The sequence below is a fragment of the Sprattus sprattus genome (assembly GCF_963457725.1).
Source record: "Sprattus sprattus genome assembly, chromosome: 1".
Lineage (NCBI taxonomy): Eukaryota > Metazoa > Chordata > Actinopteri > Clupeiformes > Clupeidae > Sprattus > Sprattus sprattus.
In genome coordinates this window covers 56,092,976-56,109,031 of record NC_137920.1, presented here as the reverse complement: position 1 = coordinate 56,109,031, position 16,056 = coordinate 56,092,976, and the positions used below count along the sequence as shown (strand labels likewise).

The 16,056-nt window shown below is 44.2% G+C and overlaps 1 protein-coding gene across 1 annotated transcript; it reads right to left on the bottom strand.

Annotated features, from left to right (window-relative positions):
* Nucleotides 1-655: 655 nt before the first annotated feature.
* Nucleotides 656-12,188, bottom strand: bscl2 (BSCL2 lipid droplet biogenesis associated, seipin). Its single transcript, XM_080836042.1, has 11 exons — nt 12,056-12,188; nt 10,912-11,366; nt 9,865-9,946; nt 6,926-7,069; nt 6,099-6,233; nt 4,524-4,621; nt 3,667-3,808; nt 3,335-3,413; nt 2,648-2,728; nt 2,476-2,541; nt 656-2,011 (listed from the first exon to the last, which is right to left on the bottom strand). The coding sequence occupies exons 2-11, from the start codon at nt 11,223-11,225 to the stop codon at nt 1,836-1,838; spliced, it is 1,317 nt and encodes a 438-aa protein (XP_080692168.1). The 5' UTR covers nt 11,226-11,366; nt 12,056-12,188; the 3' UTR covers nt 656-1,835.
* Nucleotides 12,189-16,056: the final 3,868 nt, after the last annotated feature.

Genomic DNA, 16,056 nt, shown 5'->3' with positions numbered 1-16,056 from the left:
TAAAATAAAATAATTGAAATCAAAGCTAAAGCAGTAGATCTAAAATGACACTTGATCCTATAACATTCCAATTGTGCCACAGGTCAGCTACAAGGAGATGCGGATGACCCATGATGCATCTGGGTCTTGGACCAATCATAGAAGCAGAATGATGTCAGCACATTTACAGGTACACCTTGCAATAGCTTTTATTAAGGCTTAAATAACATACATACTTAGATACTGGGTCACCTGTTAGAGTAATGTACATATGATTCCACAACAGCCCAAAGAAAGGTGAGGAAGATATTAGAAATATTTGACTGTGAGAAATCTTCACTTCAAAATAACATTAAGAGCAACTGAGTTCCACCATTTCAGTTCCAGCAATCTTCAACTAGTTTCCTTCATTTGCCTTCTCAGAAACAGTGTTTATATGTCAACACACAATATACTATAACATTCCCATTTTGCCACAGGACAGCTGCAGAGCTGATGCTGATGACCCATGATGCATCTGGGTCTTTGACCAATCATAGAAGCAGAGTGATGTCTGCACAGAGCTTTGGAGTAGGACACTGACAACAGCTTCCACAAGAAGACCCGGAGCAAGAGAGAGAGAGTGTAAGAGAGAGAGAGAGAGGAGGAGCAGATAGGATCAGACTGAAAGTATGACAGATTAGATGAAAGAGAGAGAGAGAAACAAGAGATGCAGACAGAGAGGAGTACTCACTTAAGGAAGGTAAGGAAGCATATCGCACAACAAGCTGGAAGAACTCCTATCACTTCAGTCCAGTTCGTGAATTTACGGTCAGTCTGTGTATGAGCTCTGTGCATCTATAAAATGGTGTGTGTGCGCTTTGTGCATCTATAAAATGGTGTGTGTTTGTGTGTCTGCTTTGTGCATCCATAAAATGGTTTGTGTGTGTGCGTGTGTGTGTGTCTTTCTTAAGCATCCCTATTACTGAGCATCTGTGGACTAACACCATCCTGGAGCTGTAAGACAAACCAACACAGACTAGCCTCCAGTGTAAGATCCTGCACATGGGGAGTACAGGGCAAGGAGAGTGCTGAGTCCCCGACCAGTCAACATAATACCCCACGGACTGAGGGTTTAACAGTGAGGTACAACATAATACCCCACGGACTGAGGGTTTAACAGTGAGGTACGCTTGGTTTTGACACATGACAATGGAACAGAAAGGTACAATATAGACAATAGTTATACCAGGAATGTGAGCAGGTAAATATATTAATGCTTGTGTGTGTGTGGGGGGGGGACAAACAGAGCTACATTAGTTTTATTTAAAGTGCAGTAAAACTGAGACATCTAGGTCTGTGTGGATACGTTAGGAATGTGTGAGTGTGTGAGTGTGCATGTGACATTATGTATAAGTTAGTAACTGCTTATCCATGTAACTGTGCCCTAGCACATATGTGTATGTGTGTGTGTGTGTTTAAGTTTGTGTAGCTGTGTGTCTGTGAAAAATAGTGTGTATGTGTGTGTGTGTGAGTGTGTTTTTGTGTGCGTGTGTGTGTGTGTAGCTGTGTGTCTGTGAAAGATAGTGTGTATGTGGTGGGTGTGTGTGTGTGTGTGTTTAAGTGTGTGTGTGTGTTTAAGTGTATGTGTGTAGCTGTGTCTGTGAAAGAGAGTGTGTGTGTATGTGTGTGTGTGTGTAGTTGTGTGTCTCTGAAAGAGTGTGTGTGTTGTGAGCATCTATGTGTGTGCATGCATGCCTGTCTAGAGGTCTGTGCATAGATGTGTGTGTGTGTGTGTGTCTCTCTCTCTATCCACTCTGTGTGTGTGTGTGTGTGTGTGTGTGTGTGTGTGTGTGTGTGTGTGTGTGTGTGTGGTGTCAGCGTCTCTGCCTCAGGCTGCAGTCGCTGCTGAGTGTGTGTTGTTTGTGTGGTGATGGAGGGGTCTCAGTGGCATCCGTAGGGGGGTCTGGCTCCAACTCGTTCACCTCTGTCTCCATCACCCTGGGAGACTCCAGAAACACCGCTTCTGACCAGTCTGATGGGGCCTGCACCACTATACACACACACACAATACAGGGTACATCAACATAGCACACACACACACACAAAAACACAAAAACACATTATACAGGGTATATCAACATAGCACACCTGCATGTACACTAGCACACATGCATGTACACTAACACACTAACACACAATCACACACACACACACACACACACACACACACACACACACACACACACACACACAATACAGGGCATATCAACAAAGCGTGCGCAACCAAACAAAAATATTGTACAGGGTTTATCAACATAGCGTGCACACACACACATTATACAGGGCATATCAATATAACACACACACACACACACACACACACACACACACACACACACACACAAAGGGTATAACAACAAAGCGCACATACACACACACACACACACACACACACACACACACACACACACACACATTATACAGGCATATCAATATATCATACACACACACTACCTGTACTGTTGTCCTGTGGCACATCAGATTGATTTAAAGAGCCAATCACAGCGGTTTCTAGTTCACCTACACAAAAACACACACATATATTCACAGGTCATGCAGAGGTCACACAAAACTGCACCCTGTGCTTCTCTACAGTGGTGACATGACATCACAATGCTTCTCTTACCCTTTTTCAGTGCGCTGCCTGGGGGCTGCAGTTCCTGTGTTGTGTCTGTAGAGGGCTCCCTTTCAGGGTCAGGCTTCTTAACTGAGAGGAATAAGATCTTGATGTTCATTATTCGTAGAAATTCATAAAATAAAATCTTCCGTAGTGGACACATAGATGGATAAACATAGATAAACACAAGTAGTTAAGTAGCAGAAGCACTGTCAAGGTAAAAGTCTTCCTCTTGTAGTGCTGTCAAACATCTGGAGTGAGTGCTCCATATGACACAGAGGCAAAGTATGCCTGCCTAAGGCCGTTTGAGTTTAATTTCAGTTTAATTATAGTTTCACCAAAAAGCTGCGAAGTTCTGATAACATGGAAACTAATAAAAGCTATTCGATAGGATTCAGTGACCTCCTTCATTGACCTCATTGAAATCCAGTTTCATTTTTTGAGGCTTCAATGCTCTTCCACCCCCACAATATTAGGCTATGTGCTATTACAGAGAACAAATTAAAAGCAACGGATGTGTGAGTGTGCACAAGTGTGTATCTGTGTGTTTGGCTGTTTGTGGATGTATCTGGATGTCTGTGTGTGTGTTCACATGTGTCCGTATGCTTGCACCAGCAGATGTGTGCGTTAGTGTCTGAGTGGGAGTGTGTGTGTGTGTGTGTGTGTCTGTGTGTACTATGGGCCACACACACTCACTCTGTTGGCTGGTTGCTGACATGCGTTTGCGAGCCTCTTCTCTCCTCTGCTGCAAACGAGTGGCATCCCCCATCATCACCTGAAGCAAACAACACAGTTATTCACACACACACACACACACACACACACACACACACACACACACACACACACACACACACACACACACACACACACACACACACACACACACACACACACACACACACACACACACACACACACACACACACACACACACACACACACACACACACACACACACACACACACACACACACACACACACACAGGGGTTGGTTAGGAGAAGAGGAGATCTTAGCTGAGCTTACCCGGACCCTGACCTGCTCCGGGGGCCACAGCCCCCCCCAGATGATCTGCAGGTAGCCAAAGAGCACGGCCACGCTGAGGAACAAGAAGTTGCTGCCCACGCCCACCACAGCGGCCGTCAGAGGGAAGTTGTACAGCAGGTACCTGTCGGAGGAGAGAAAGAGAGGAGTGAGAGGAGGAGAGAGGACGAGAGGAGAAAAAGAGAGGAGTGAGAGAGGAGGAGAGGAGAGGAGAGTGGAAGGGAGAGAGAAGAGTTGAGGGAAGAGAGGAGGAGAGGAGAGTGGAGTGGAGTGGAGGGGAGGAGAGGAGACAGAGAGGAGAGGGGAGGAGGGGAGGAGAAGAGAGGAGAAGAGGGAGAAGAGGAGACAGAGAGGATATTTCTGAATGAATGAACGGAACTGGTGATTAAAATACATGATAATACATGATATTCATGTATGTAATTGCTTCAAAGCCCCCGAGCTAGTTTCCACTACCATAGTAGAGAAGAGAGGAGAAGTAGAGAGAGAAGAGAGACGGATAGACAGACAGAAGAGAGGAGAGAAAGAGGTCAGAGGAGGGGAGAAAAAGAAGAGAGAGAGAGAGAGAGAGAGATAACGAGGGGGGGGGGGGGGGGGGGGGTTGGGGGTGGGTTGAAGAGAAAAAGCAGCGAACTAAATTCTGGTGACTATGAAAGCAAAGTTTCTGAGTGAGAGAGACCAAGAGCGAAAAAGAGAGAGAGAGCTTAGAGTGTGAGGAGGGCAGGTGAGACAGGTGTGGAGTGATGAAGAGGTATGGGAGAGCTGGATCCTGAGCTCAGCTGAGCTAGGTTGAGTGACTGATGGGTGTGTGTGTGTGTGTGTGTGTGTGTGTTGTGTACCTGATGCCAGTGAAGTAGGCATGGATCCTGAGCTGGGCAGAGTACACCTGCACCTTGCGGGACTGGATCTCAATCACTGCACCCACAGCAGGCTGGTACTGTATTACACACACACACACACACACACACACACACACACGCACGCACACACACACACACAAGAGGATTTACTCAATCACATCTGATTACAACAGGTTGTCACTGTAACACACACACACACATTTACAACATCTGACACATTCATCACACACACACATATTGAAAGTGACTTCTGTCTGGGCCCAGAGTTAGTCCCAGCATGGTTAACCCTGATGTGGTCTGCATATTTAAGAAAGGAATGGGCTCCTCACTAAAAGCCACTTCCAAGCATCTCACAGTTGCCCCATACTTCCTCTACTTCCAGGAAGAACATCATGCAAGGCCATCTTATACTGTGGGGCCAATGGGAAACAAGCTGGCAAGGCCACCTTATACTGTGGGGCCAATGGGAAACAAGCTGGCAAGGCCACCTTATACTGTGGGGCCAATGGGAAACAAGCTGGCAAGGCAACCTTATACTGTGGGGCCAATGGGAAACAAGCTGGCAAGGCCACCTTATACTGTGGGGCCAATGGGAAACAAGCTGGCAAGGCCACCTTATAGTGTGGGGCCAATGGGAAACAAACTGGCAAGGCAACCTTATACTGTGGCCAATGGGAAACAAGCTTGCAAGCTGTTGACTAACGTCTGACGCTGTAAATGAAGTGTGGCCCTTCCCATCCAACCTGTAGAGCCATAGTCATGGCGGAATTCACTAGAGATTCACACACTTATTTGAATGAGATGCACCTTATCTCCAGGGGCTGGACACTGGTTGCTTGTGTGTTCAGAAAAGTGGCTTTAGAGGGCAAACAGCCTGGAATGATAGCCATCAAAGCGATCTACTGCAGCAGATGAAGACACACGAGAGCGTGAGAGGAGGATTGCCCATGAAATCAGCTGAAACAGGAACCGATCTGAATTAGGGCCTGATCGCGTTCAGTTAAACCAGTGGGTTGAGGAGAGGATACAGTCAACTATGCTCACTCCTCAAACCATCACAAGTGAAGGAACCTGAGGACCAGATTCATGGTGAAGTTAAAGTGTGCTTCAGAGAAACCAAGAGGAGAAAAAAAAGGGGAAGAAGTTATCCGTGCGTCTCTCCACTACATGATTGACAATAGAGACAATCATGAGACCAGCACCAGCTTGTTCTCATCTCCTGAGGGCGTGTGTGCGTGTGTGCGTGTGTGCGCGTGTAGATGGGGTGAGGGGAAGGTTTCAGATCATGTGTGAAATGTGAAAATCTCAATCTGTCTCACAGCAGGAGACAGAAGCGCACACACAAACACACCAGCACACACACATACACACTTCAAGACAGTCAAACACCAAAATGTGAAGTAACAAACACAAGGACAGACCCACAAGCTAAGACACACACACAAACAGATCATGAGAAACTGAGACACTACTGCAGACACACTGAACCCCAAGCATAAGACTGCATAAGACTGACGTGTGCACGCACACACACACACACACACACACACACACCGAGTTGTCCTTGTAGTCTGCATAGAGCTCGACCTCCAGGTTCTGTTTCTGCTCGGAGACTCCGGCCAGCAGCAGAGGGGAGAAGGCCAGCGTGCTCAGAGTGTGCAGCAGGCTCGAACGATAGTGCAGCATGGCCTGATGGGGAACAGGAAGTCACACAATATGATACAATTCTATCAAACAGGACTGATACACATAGTTTTTCTGATTAAATAGGTAATTACAGGGTTAGTGTATGTTCTGTAGTAACCTATGTAGATTTGCAGTACCAAAAAGGTTAGAGAGGTTCAATGAACTATCTCTCTCTCTCTCTCATAGCTAAGACTGTGGTTTGTGTGGAGTCCCTAGCCTTACCTCATTGTCCTAGTGAGCATCACAAGACTGGGAACACATTGGCGGGAGGGGGAGGGGGCAGCAGAGGCAAAAGAAAGCAAGAAAGAAAAAAAGAAAGAAAGAAAGTAAGAAAGAGATGAGGACAGACAAAAAGGAGACAGGGAGAAAGAGGAAAGAAAGGACAGTGAATTTAAAGAGGGAAACAAGAAAGAAAGCAATCGGGAGAAAAAACAATTGAGAGATGCAAAAAATAAATAAAGACAGAAAGAGCACACAAGGAAAGAGAGAGACAGAGAGATAGAGAGAGATAGAGAGAGATGGAGAGAGAGAGACAGAGAGGTGGAGCGAGAGAGAGATGGAGCGAGAGAGAGAGAGACAGTGACAGAGATAGAGAGGCCAAGAGATAGAGAGACAGAGAGACAGTGATAGAGCAATGGAGAGAGAGAGAGAGAGACAGAGAGATGGAACGAGAGAGGAAGACACTTGTCACTCACAGAGCGAGCGACAGAAGCGGTGGTGTGTCCGTCTTTACTGTAGCAGGACATCTTGACCATGAACATGCCAAGCTGCTCATTCACAGGAGACTCCGGCATCTCCAGGTCCAGAGACACTTGATACGGCTGACCAGGAATCATCACCTGAGAGAGGGAGGGAGGGAAGACAAAAAGAGAGACAGTTAGAGATTGTCAATGGATGGATGTATAGAGGAAGGGAAGGGGTGAGAAGGCGAGTAAAAGATAGAATGAAAAACATTGAAAGACAGAGGTAGAAAAGAGTAGATTAGAAAGAACAGTAGAAAAGGAGATATCACAAGTCAGTTAAATAACACTCAGAGAGAGAGACGTGTAAATAAAAGAGTAAGTTAAGAATGAAAGAGAAAGAGTGGCAAGACGACAGAACACATCCAGACGAATAGAACCAGAGTATGAGAGCAAACAAAGCACTGACAAACAAACAGTTCACCATCACTCCCCTGCCATAAGATTACAGATTAAGATTACAGTACCTTGCGTAAGTATTCACCCCCTTGGATGTTTTACCCTTTTATAAATCAGTCATGGTCAATATAAGTTGGCTTTTTGGACAAAAAAATTCACAAAATAGCTCTCTTTAATGTCAAAGTGAAAATATATTTCTACACAGTTATGTAAATTAAATACAAATATGTAATGAAAATTAGTGCTTGCATAAGTATTCACCCCCTTTATCACCCCCTTTGTATAGACTGACCTAATTCAACAGAGGTCCAGCCAATTGGTGCTAGAAGTCTCACAATTAGTGATATGGGGATCAGTGTGCAGTAAATGTGTCTCAAGTGATTGTAGTATAACGACACCTGTGTCTGGAAGGTCCATTCACTGGTCAGTATTCAGTAATCAGTATTACTGGCTATTGTTAAACCATTAAGACCCAAGATCACTCTAAGCAACTCAGAGAAAAGGTTGTTGAAAAGTATAAGTCAGGGGAAGGATACAAAAAAATGTCCAAGGCACTACACATCCCCTGGAATTCTGTTAAATCCATCATCAAGAAATGGATGGATTGTGGCACATGTGTAAATCTGCCTAGATCAGGCCGTCCTCACAAACTGAGGGGCCGTTCAAGAAGGAGACTAGTAAGATAGGCCACCAATAGACCTATGACTACTCTGAAGAAGTTTCAAGCTTCAGCAGTTGAGATTGGAGAAACTCTGCATACCACCACTGTTGCCTTGGTTCTTCACCAATCTAAGCTTTATGGAAGAGAGCCACTGTTGAAAAAAAGGATCGACTACAGTTCGCCAAAAGGCATGTGGAAGTCTCCATGGTCAAGTGGAAGAAGGTTCTGTGGTTTGATGAGACCAAAGTGGAGCATTTTTTCAACAGTGGCTCTCTTCAATGAAGCTTTGATTGGTGAAGAACCAAGGCAACAGTGGTGGTATGCAGAGTCTCTCCCATACCAGCTGCTGAAGCTTGAAACTTCTTCAGAGTAGTCATAGGTGTCTTGGTGGCCTCTCTTACTAGTTTCCTTCTTGCATGGTCACTCAGTTTGTAAGGACGGCCTGATCTAGGCAGATTTACACATGTGCCATATTCCTTCCATTTCTTGATGATGGATTGAACAGAATTTCAGGGGATGTTAAGTGCCTTGGACATTTTTTTGTATCCTTCCCCTGACCTGTACTTTTCAATAACATTTTCTCTGAGTTTCTTAGGGTGATCTGTGGTCTTCATGTTGTAACAGTAGCCAGGAATACTGATTACTGAATACTGACCAGTGAATAGACCTTCCAGACACAGGTGTCGTTATACTACAATCACTTGAGACACATTTACTGCACACTGATCCCCATATCACTAATTGTGAGACTTCTAGCACCAATTGGCTGGACCTCTGTTGAATTAGGTCAGTCTATATAAAGGGGGTGAATACTTATGCAATCACTTATTTTCATTACATATTTGTATTTAATTTACATGACTGTGTAGAAATATATTTTCACTTTGACATTAAAGAGAGCTATTTTGTGAATTTTTTTGTCCAAAAAGCCAACTTATATTGACCATGACTGATTTATAAAAGCCATAAAAGGGTAAAACATCCAAGGGGGTGAATACTTACGCAAGGTACTGTACATAGTAGCACACTGAGACACGAGATAACCTTTCCAAACAGACTGGACCCTTCCTTACGTCTCAGGAGGGTGTGGCTCTGCCCCAAATCTGTCCAAAGGATCAGTCTCTGTTAGAACATACCAGACCCTAAAACACAACCTATCCAAAAACTGCCACTTCAGGTGTGACTTACTGGGTACATTAAAACTCCCTGAAAATCAACACCTGATAGGTCAGAGACAGTTTTGGAACTATACTTTCACAGACGTCCGGCGAACGACATCGCAAACTACTAGTAACTATTAGAGTTAAAGATTTAACAAAATGGCCCTGTCCAAAATTAATATGACTGTCATCTGTTGTAGAACCAGTTCTCATCAAATAAACTGACAATAGGTAACTGTCAAAAAGCACTGAACCTGTGCATACCAGCATATCAGCATGCCATAGTTTGGAACTTAGATGTATTGCACGGTCTCTGGGTGGTGACTGGCTGCTTGCGTTTAGATGAGCTTTTACACTGGTGCCTCTTCACTTCAGGGAGAAGACAGATAACTACTCCTTACAGATTGGTGGCAGGGAGGTGAACCACCAACCACATGACATGTCAATGGATGTCATGTGTCATATAAAGTCACCCATACATTCATTAATTCATCCATCCATTCATTCATCCACTCATATATGCATATATCCATCCATTCATGCATTCATATATCCATCCATTCATACATTAATATATTTATACATTCACATATCCATCCATTCACATATCCAAATGCACATATGAAGGGGAGCCAACTGTGGGCTGTGTGTCTGGTGAGGCCCTCATAACTCACCTGGTCTTTGCCATTCTTCAGCAGAGAGATGTTAGCCATGGGGAAGGAGCAAAGCGCCGACTCAGAGGAATCACAGTCTGTCCTGCGGGGGCAGGGGATGGGTAAGAACAGGGGAGAAGCACGTTTCATCACATCTCTTCATCATCACCAGCCAAAATACTATAACTGGTAAAGAAAGGTGCTGACAACGGCAAGGGTACGAGACCCATGCAGACGCACACCTATGGAAAGAAACTTATGTCTGTACTACACTGCAAGTCACTGTGAAAGGAATCGTCTGCTAAAATAAATGAATGTGAATGTCAGTGATACAGGGGGCCTCGTGGCCAAATCTGGCATTAATCCGTTAGTCCACAGCCAGGAGCCAATTCAGTGTGTACTGTCTGACCGGAGAGATTATTACACATTCGTAACGATAGGAAATTTAAAAGAATTACACAGAAGACAAAAAAAAACAAGATTGTGTATACTGAGAACAAGATTGTGTATACTGTACAAAACATCATTGGAGCTTAGACGGGATTGAAAACGGATCATAGGTTTGACAAGTTCATGAACCATAGAGAAAGATGGACAAGGCCGAACTACGGCCCTCCGAACGCTTCCCTGAGTGTACCTGTGTAACAAAATATCTTGGCCTGCATCATAACCCAGAAACTACCAAGCTCAGAGATGCCAGATCAGCTCCAGTCTCGGCTATGGGGGGCCAAAAAAAGGCTGACAATGTATTTGTAACTTCCTGCTTCATTGTCTCGTGCGGTGCATAATGACATCTGTAATCTGAGGGGAATTTTGACCATCTGTCAGCCTCTGCATTGACAGCCGGCCACTTTTCAAACTAAGATTGATTACAAGAATTTCTCCTTTGGATAAGATTCACAGAACTATGTCCATTTGAGTTTTCAGACTATTACATGCCCACACAAGATGAGAAACACTGGATATGTGTGTGTGTGTTACTACCTGTAAGAGATAGCATACATTAGTATAGCATAACTGACTGAGGGCATGTATGACTAGTAAAAAAGTGTGTATGTGTTTCCTTACCTGTAGAACAGATGCACAGGTGTGGCATAGCTGACGGAGGGCATGTATGAGTAGTAGAAGCTGCCATAGAGGAAGATGGATACCCAGAGAAGCAGAAGCAGGGTACACAGCACCACCGCCACCTGCAGCAGCGTACGCCTTGCCCTCAGCAGTGTCACCGCGGCAACGTCCTGCAACCATAGCAACACGGGCCCCATCACGGCTCCCATAGTCTCCAAGCCGCTGTGCTCCAGTTGCGGACTCTTACAGCTGCCGTCGCTACGCCGTGCCTTGGTTTCGACGGTAAACTGCAGAGGCCTCTTCTCCGTCTGCATGTGCAACCGCCCCCTCACCTGTTTCGCCGGGCGGTCATGCACACGCCCGAACTGGTCTGGTCTGAGGGCTGCAGACGTCTTTGTTAGTCAGAGACCACAGCCTGTAGTCCTGCAGCCACTTGCCTCATGCTACTGCCCTGCCTGTCAAAGGAAGCAGTTCAAAAGAGTTTCCGTGTGTTAAATAGTTTCAGAGGGCCCTGACTAGGGTAAGCAGTGCTGTACTCTCCTAGAGCAGAATTAGGCTTGTAAGTCCAATGCAGGGAATAGACCCGCAGCTAAGGAAAGTTACTTATTTGAGATTGTACAGGCTTGGAGGAGCAGCTTTAAGACCCTGAGTGGAAACTCTGAATACAACGTGTCCCGTCCCCCCCCCCCCCCCCCCAAAAAAAAATGACCCTTTAGTGATGCCTTGGGGGGCTGTCACGGGATATCCAACACGACACAGCGAAAATCAGCATTTTACACAGACACGGAGGAAAAGGCACATGAACGACCAACTCTGAGCTTGTATGGCTTTTCTAATTGTAGTTACAGGGCTACACAAACACATGTATGTCTTGAAGTATTCCAACTTAGTCAAAGAGCATCATGATATCACTGTAACAGAAACATAAGTGCACTAAGATATATCAGTAAAGAACAGAAAGAGAGGGTTGAACGTCTTGAATAGCTGGGTTAACATCTAACAACGACGAATGTATCCTAGCAAGCTAAATAGCCTGCAGTAAATAGACATTTGGTGGGAATTTAGGTTGCTAGCTAGCTGCCTAGCTAACTAACTTAGCTGATTAGCTACAGGAAATCTATGTGACAAATATCTTCAAACTCACCATTTCACATGTATCCTTTACCTCCTCAGGAATTCTTGCCAATACATCGTTACAACTGACTGACAAGTAAAAATACAGCTAATATCCCTACAAACTACACTGAATGTGACACAGTGCCTTGTTTTTAAAACGCTAGCAACAGAAACTACGACAAGCGATAAGGACCAAGCAGAAGACACAACTCTAGACTCCACCCACGCCGGCGCCTCTGAAAAAAAAACGCATTGCTGATTGCCCAGAACTGTAAAGCCTAATTTATACTTCTGCATCCCTCTCCGTCCTCGAAAAAAAAATGGGCGGGCGGGGGCAGGCGGTTGATTCAGAAAAAATTGAACGTACTGGTCGGGCTTACATACTACTCCGACTGCTATGCGTCTTAAAGCCTATTCAACCTATTCAACGCCAGACCACTGGGTGGGGTAACTACTGTTTGTCGAGCCCGTAGCTACCACATAACCTCTTTATTGGAAGTCATTGATTGTTTTTCCTCCCAACTGTCACTGACATGACACGGATGCTGCTTCAAGACCTGTCGGGCAGGTGCAGTCACATGGGCCTTGGAGACATGTAGCACAGTCAAGTTTATTATGTCTAATGCTATATATTCACTTGAGTAGGCAAATGTATCTCCATCGTGGTGGTCATTTTTTTGTGAAAAACATTGCAATTTATAACAAAACGATATGCTTATCTTACATACAATACAGAAACTATTATAAAACGATCCAATAAAATGAATACGTTCTTATTTTCTTTGGTATTTTTGTCACATTCATACTGCAATGATCGCTGGGTAACCTTTGAATAACTACAACGCTATGACAATGCACTCATTGGCCACGAGACGGTTGCCCTTGTCAAAAAGTGGTAACGTGAATGTGTCACTATGAAAAAAAGCATGCACACTTCGAACAAAATTACCCCCCAAACTCTGAGGACAGGGCCAGAAAAATAAACCCACGGTATTCATCATACATCATACATCATGCAGTGTTATAGTTATGTAAGGTAGTGAATGTGCCACGCCTCTAGGCAGCGTGGCAGCCGTTTTTTGTAATTGTTAATTTGTTTGTGTGTTTTGTACCTCGGGGGTACGTTTGTCTTAAGTTCTGTTGTTGGAGATGTGTTGAGTGAGTCGGTGAGTGCTAGATAAAGGAGATAGCTGCTGTGTGATATACTGTAAAATAAATCTCGCCACCATTTCGAAACGTCCTCGTCTCCCGTGTAAAGTACTTTGGACGCCCAACCACCCGCTAACCAACATAGATAACCTAAAACACAACGCAGAGTCCAGCGGGCCGTTGACTGGAGAGAGAGGGTTACAGTTATATCAGACACACAGCAAGAACATGCATACCTCAACATACAGTTGTGGGACTGCGATTTCAACCATGAATATGTTGAAAAACACATACATTAGCACACTTAATAATGATCATCTGCCAGGCTCTCACACACGAAAAGTTGATTCCAAAACTCTCGAATTTAAGACAGAGTGGACTGACAAGTAGGCTATGCATTTGTGCTGCTTGTGGGCAGGACAAAACCGATGTGTTTAATCTGCAACGAGACGGTTGCCCTTGTCAAAAGTGTTAGCGTCAAACGTCACTATAAAACAAAGCATGCACACTTCGAACAGAAATACCCGTAGAACTATGAAGTAAGGCAGAAAATTAAACCCACTGCAGTCTTCATACCAATCCACATGCAGTGTTATAGTTATATCAGAAACACAACAAGAGAATGCATGCACATGCCAATAAACATTATTCTGATTCTGATACCTCAATATACAGTTGTGAGACTGCCTTTTCAACCATGAATATGATGAAAACACATACAGGAGCACACTCACTTATTATCCTCTGCCTGGACACCTTTAATGCCCAATTTTCAAGAAGACGATCTTAGAGAAATCGTTGTGTGTGTGGTAGTCGTTTATTGTATACATTCCTCCAATCCTCACAACAGCGAGTGATGGCAACTAACAGACAATGGTTGATGGTGGAGCTGCTAGACTAGTTTGAGTTATAAGCAGAGGACGTGCTTGTAGCGATTTGAGCGACAACTACAACAACAACAGAACAGGAGACAGGTGGTACGTACGTTTACTAGATTTTCCGCTAAATCAAGCGTTAGCGTATTCACAATAACTCTCAAAAGTGTGCTGCTAATAAGTACAACGTTATCGTGCCGATTATGCTCTCACACGCCACCCTCATTGAGGCAAAAGTAATGTTTGACTCAAATGTCATTCACTGCCGTTTTATGTAAAGTCAGTCATTCTAAATAGGTTCTACACATACATGAAATACATTCTCTATTTAATAGATGCAAAGTAATTATGCTGCCAGCATTACTCCGTAGCAAATTACGTTAGATGTCAGTTGAAGCTGGTTGGAGAAGGCACTTTCAACACCGAGCCACCAGCCAAGAGACCAACAGTGGTCGGGAGAAATGTACTTTTCGAGGGTTTATATAAAATACGGTAGCCTAATGCTGCATGCTGTGCAGCTTTGTAGTTTACCAAAGTCGTACTAAAACATTTTGACAGAAAACAGGAAATGTGAGGTCCTGACATGTGTGATTCCGGAAATGATGTTGTTTGGAAATGATGTCGTAAACTGGCCAATCACAGCCAAGGGGGTCTCCGACTCTCTCCGTCTCTTTAAGAAAAGTTAGAAAAAAGCGTTTGTCTCCGACCAGCTCTCCGACGGCTCTCCGACGGGTCGGATGGGCGGCAACACCTGGGTGAAGGTGTTACCAAGGCGTGCCAAGGCGTGCCAAAGTGTCCCTCTACGACCAAATCGGAGAGAATCGTAGAAGTATAAAAATGCCTTAACTGTATCGTCGTCAATATGTCTAGGTTTTTATGGAGGATTATCGGGGCCAAAACTAAATAAATAAATAACTAAATAAATGAATGGTTAAATACTTGGATAAATACATAATTAGATTTATTTATACCTACATTTATTTATTTATACTTACATATATTTATTTATACTTACATTTTGTCATACATTTTGTCATACATTTTGTCAAACATTTTGTCATACTTACATTTTGTCATACATTTTGTCATACTTATTGTCATACTTATTGTCCACGGTGTAACTTGCTTGCAGCAAAATAAATCCGTCATCCCCCGTCACCAAGTCAGGGGGCGGGTTAAAGCCTCTGATTGGTGGTTCAACTTGAATTGACTGCTTTTGACTAATTCAAGATGGCAGCACCCGGTGTGGATTAAATAAATGTAATATTGCATGCTACAGTAGTCGAAATGTTGGCTGTAGCTGAGGAGATGGAGGCAACTGCAATTCACATTGTTTTTAAAATCATATTGAGGGCTTCGCTGAGATTATATCAACGGTATCGGCCCTGACTGACACAGACATAGATGAAAATGTGTTCACGATCCTCAGCGAGATGGTAGCAGATGAGGCTGAGTGATGGTCATACATCCTGGAGGTGGTCGTACTCTGTTTGATCTTCGGCTGGCACAATTGAACACTTCGCACTCTCTGGCCTGAAAATACAAGATATTGCGAACCTTTTTCGAGTGTCCAAGCGCACTATCAAGCGACAAATGCAGCAGAGTGGTATCAGGTATTAATAAGAGTAGACTGTGTCTGTGTCAGGGGTATAGATGTTCGGGATCTGGAGAAAGTAATGGGTAAACGTCCCTTGTCATGACTAAAAGGAGAGCTCCAACTATTAACTCTCTAGTCTGAGAGTTGTCATTTGTTGGGGAGCTGTGAGACTCTTTCTCTGAGACTGTTGTAACGTCATTACTGCTTGACTGTCACTATGTTTACAGTATTGTGCCCTATAAAAGATGGTCCTCCGGCCTTCAGAGCGGAGAGAGACATGATTGAGACCTAAGCCTGGTGTTGTGTTGTTTTTTATTGTCAGAGGTCTGGGTTTCTCCCCCAATCTACAGATTGATAAACGTATTAAAATCCAGAACTCAACTGAACGTAGACCCCGTTTATACGGTG

Coding starts and splice junctions, on each gene's coding strand:
- bscl2 (XM_080836042.1), bottom strand. CDS start 11,225: ATGCAGACGGAGAAGAGGCCTCTGCAGTTTACCGTCGAAACCAAGGCA. Junction 6,234..6,925: donor CCGCTTCTGTCGCTCGCTCT/GTGAGTGACAAG, acceptor GTTCCCCATCAG/GCCATGCTGCACTATCGTTC. Junction 2,012..2,475: donor GCCACAGGACAACAGTACAG/GTAGTGTGTGTG, acceptor GTGTGTGTATAG/TGGTGCAGGCCCCATCAGAC.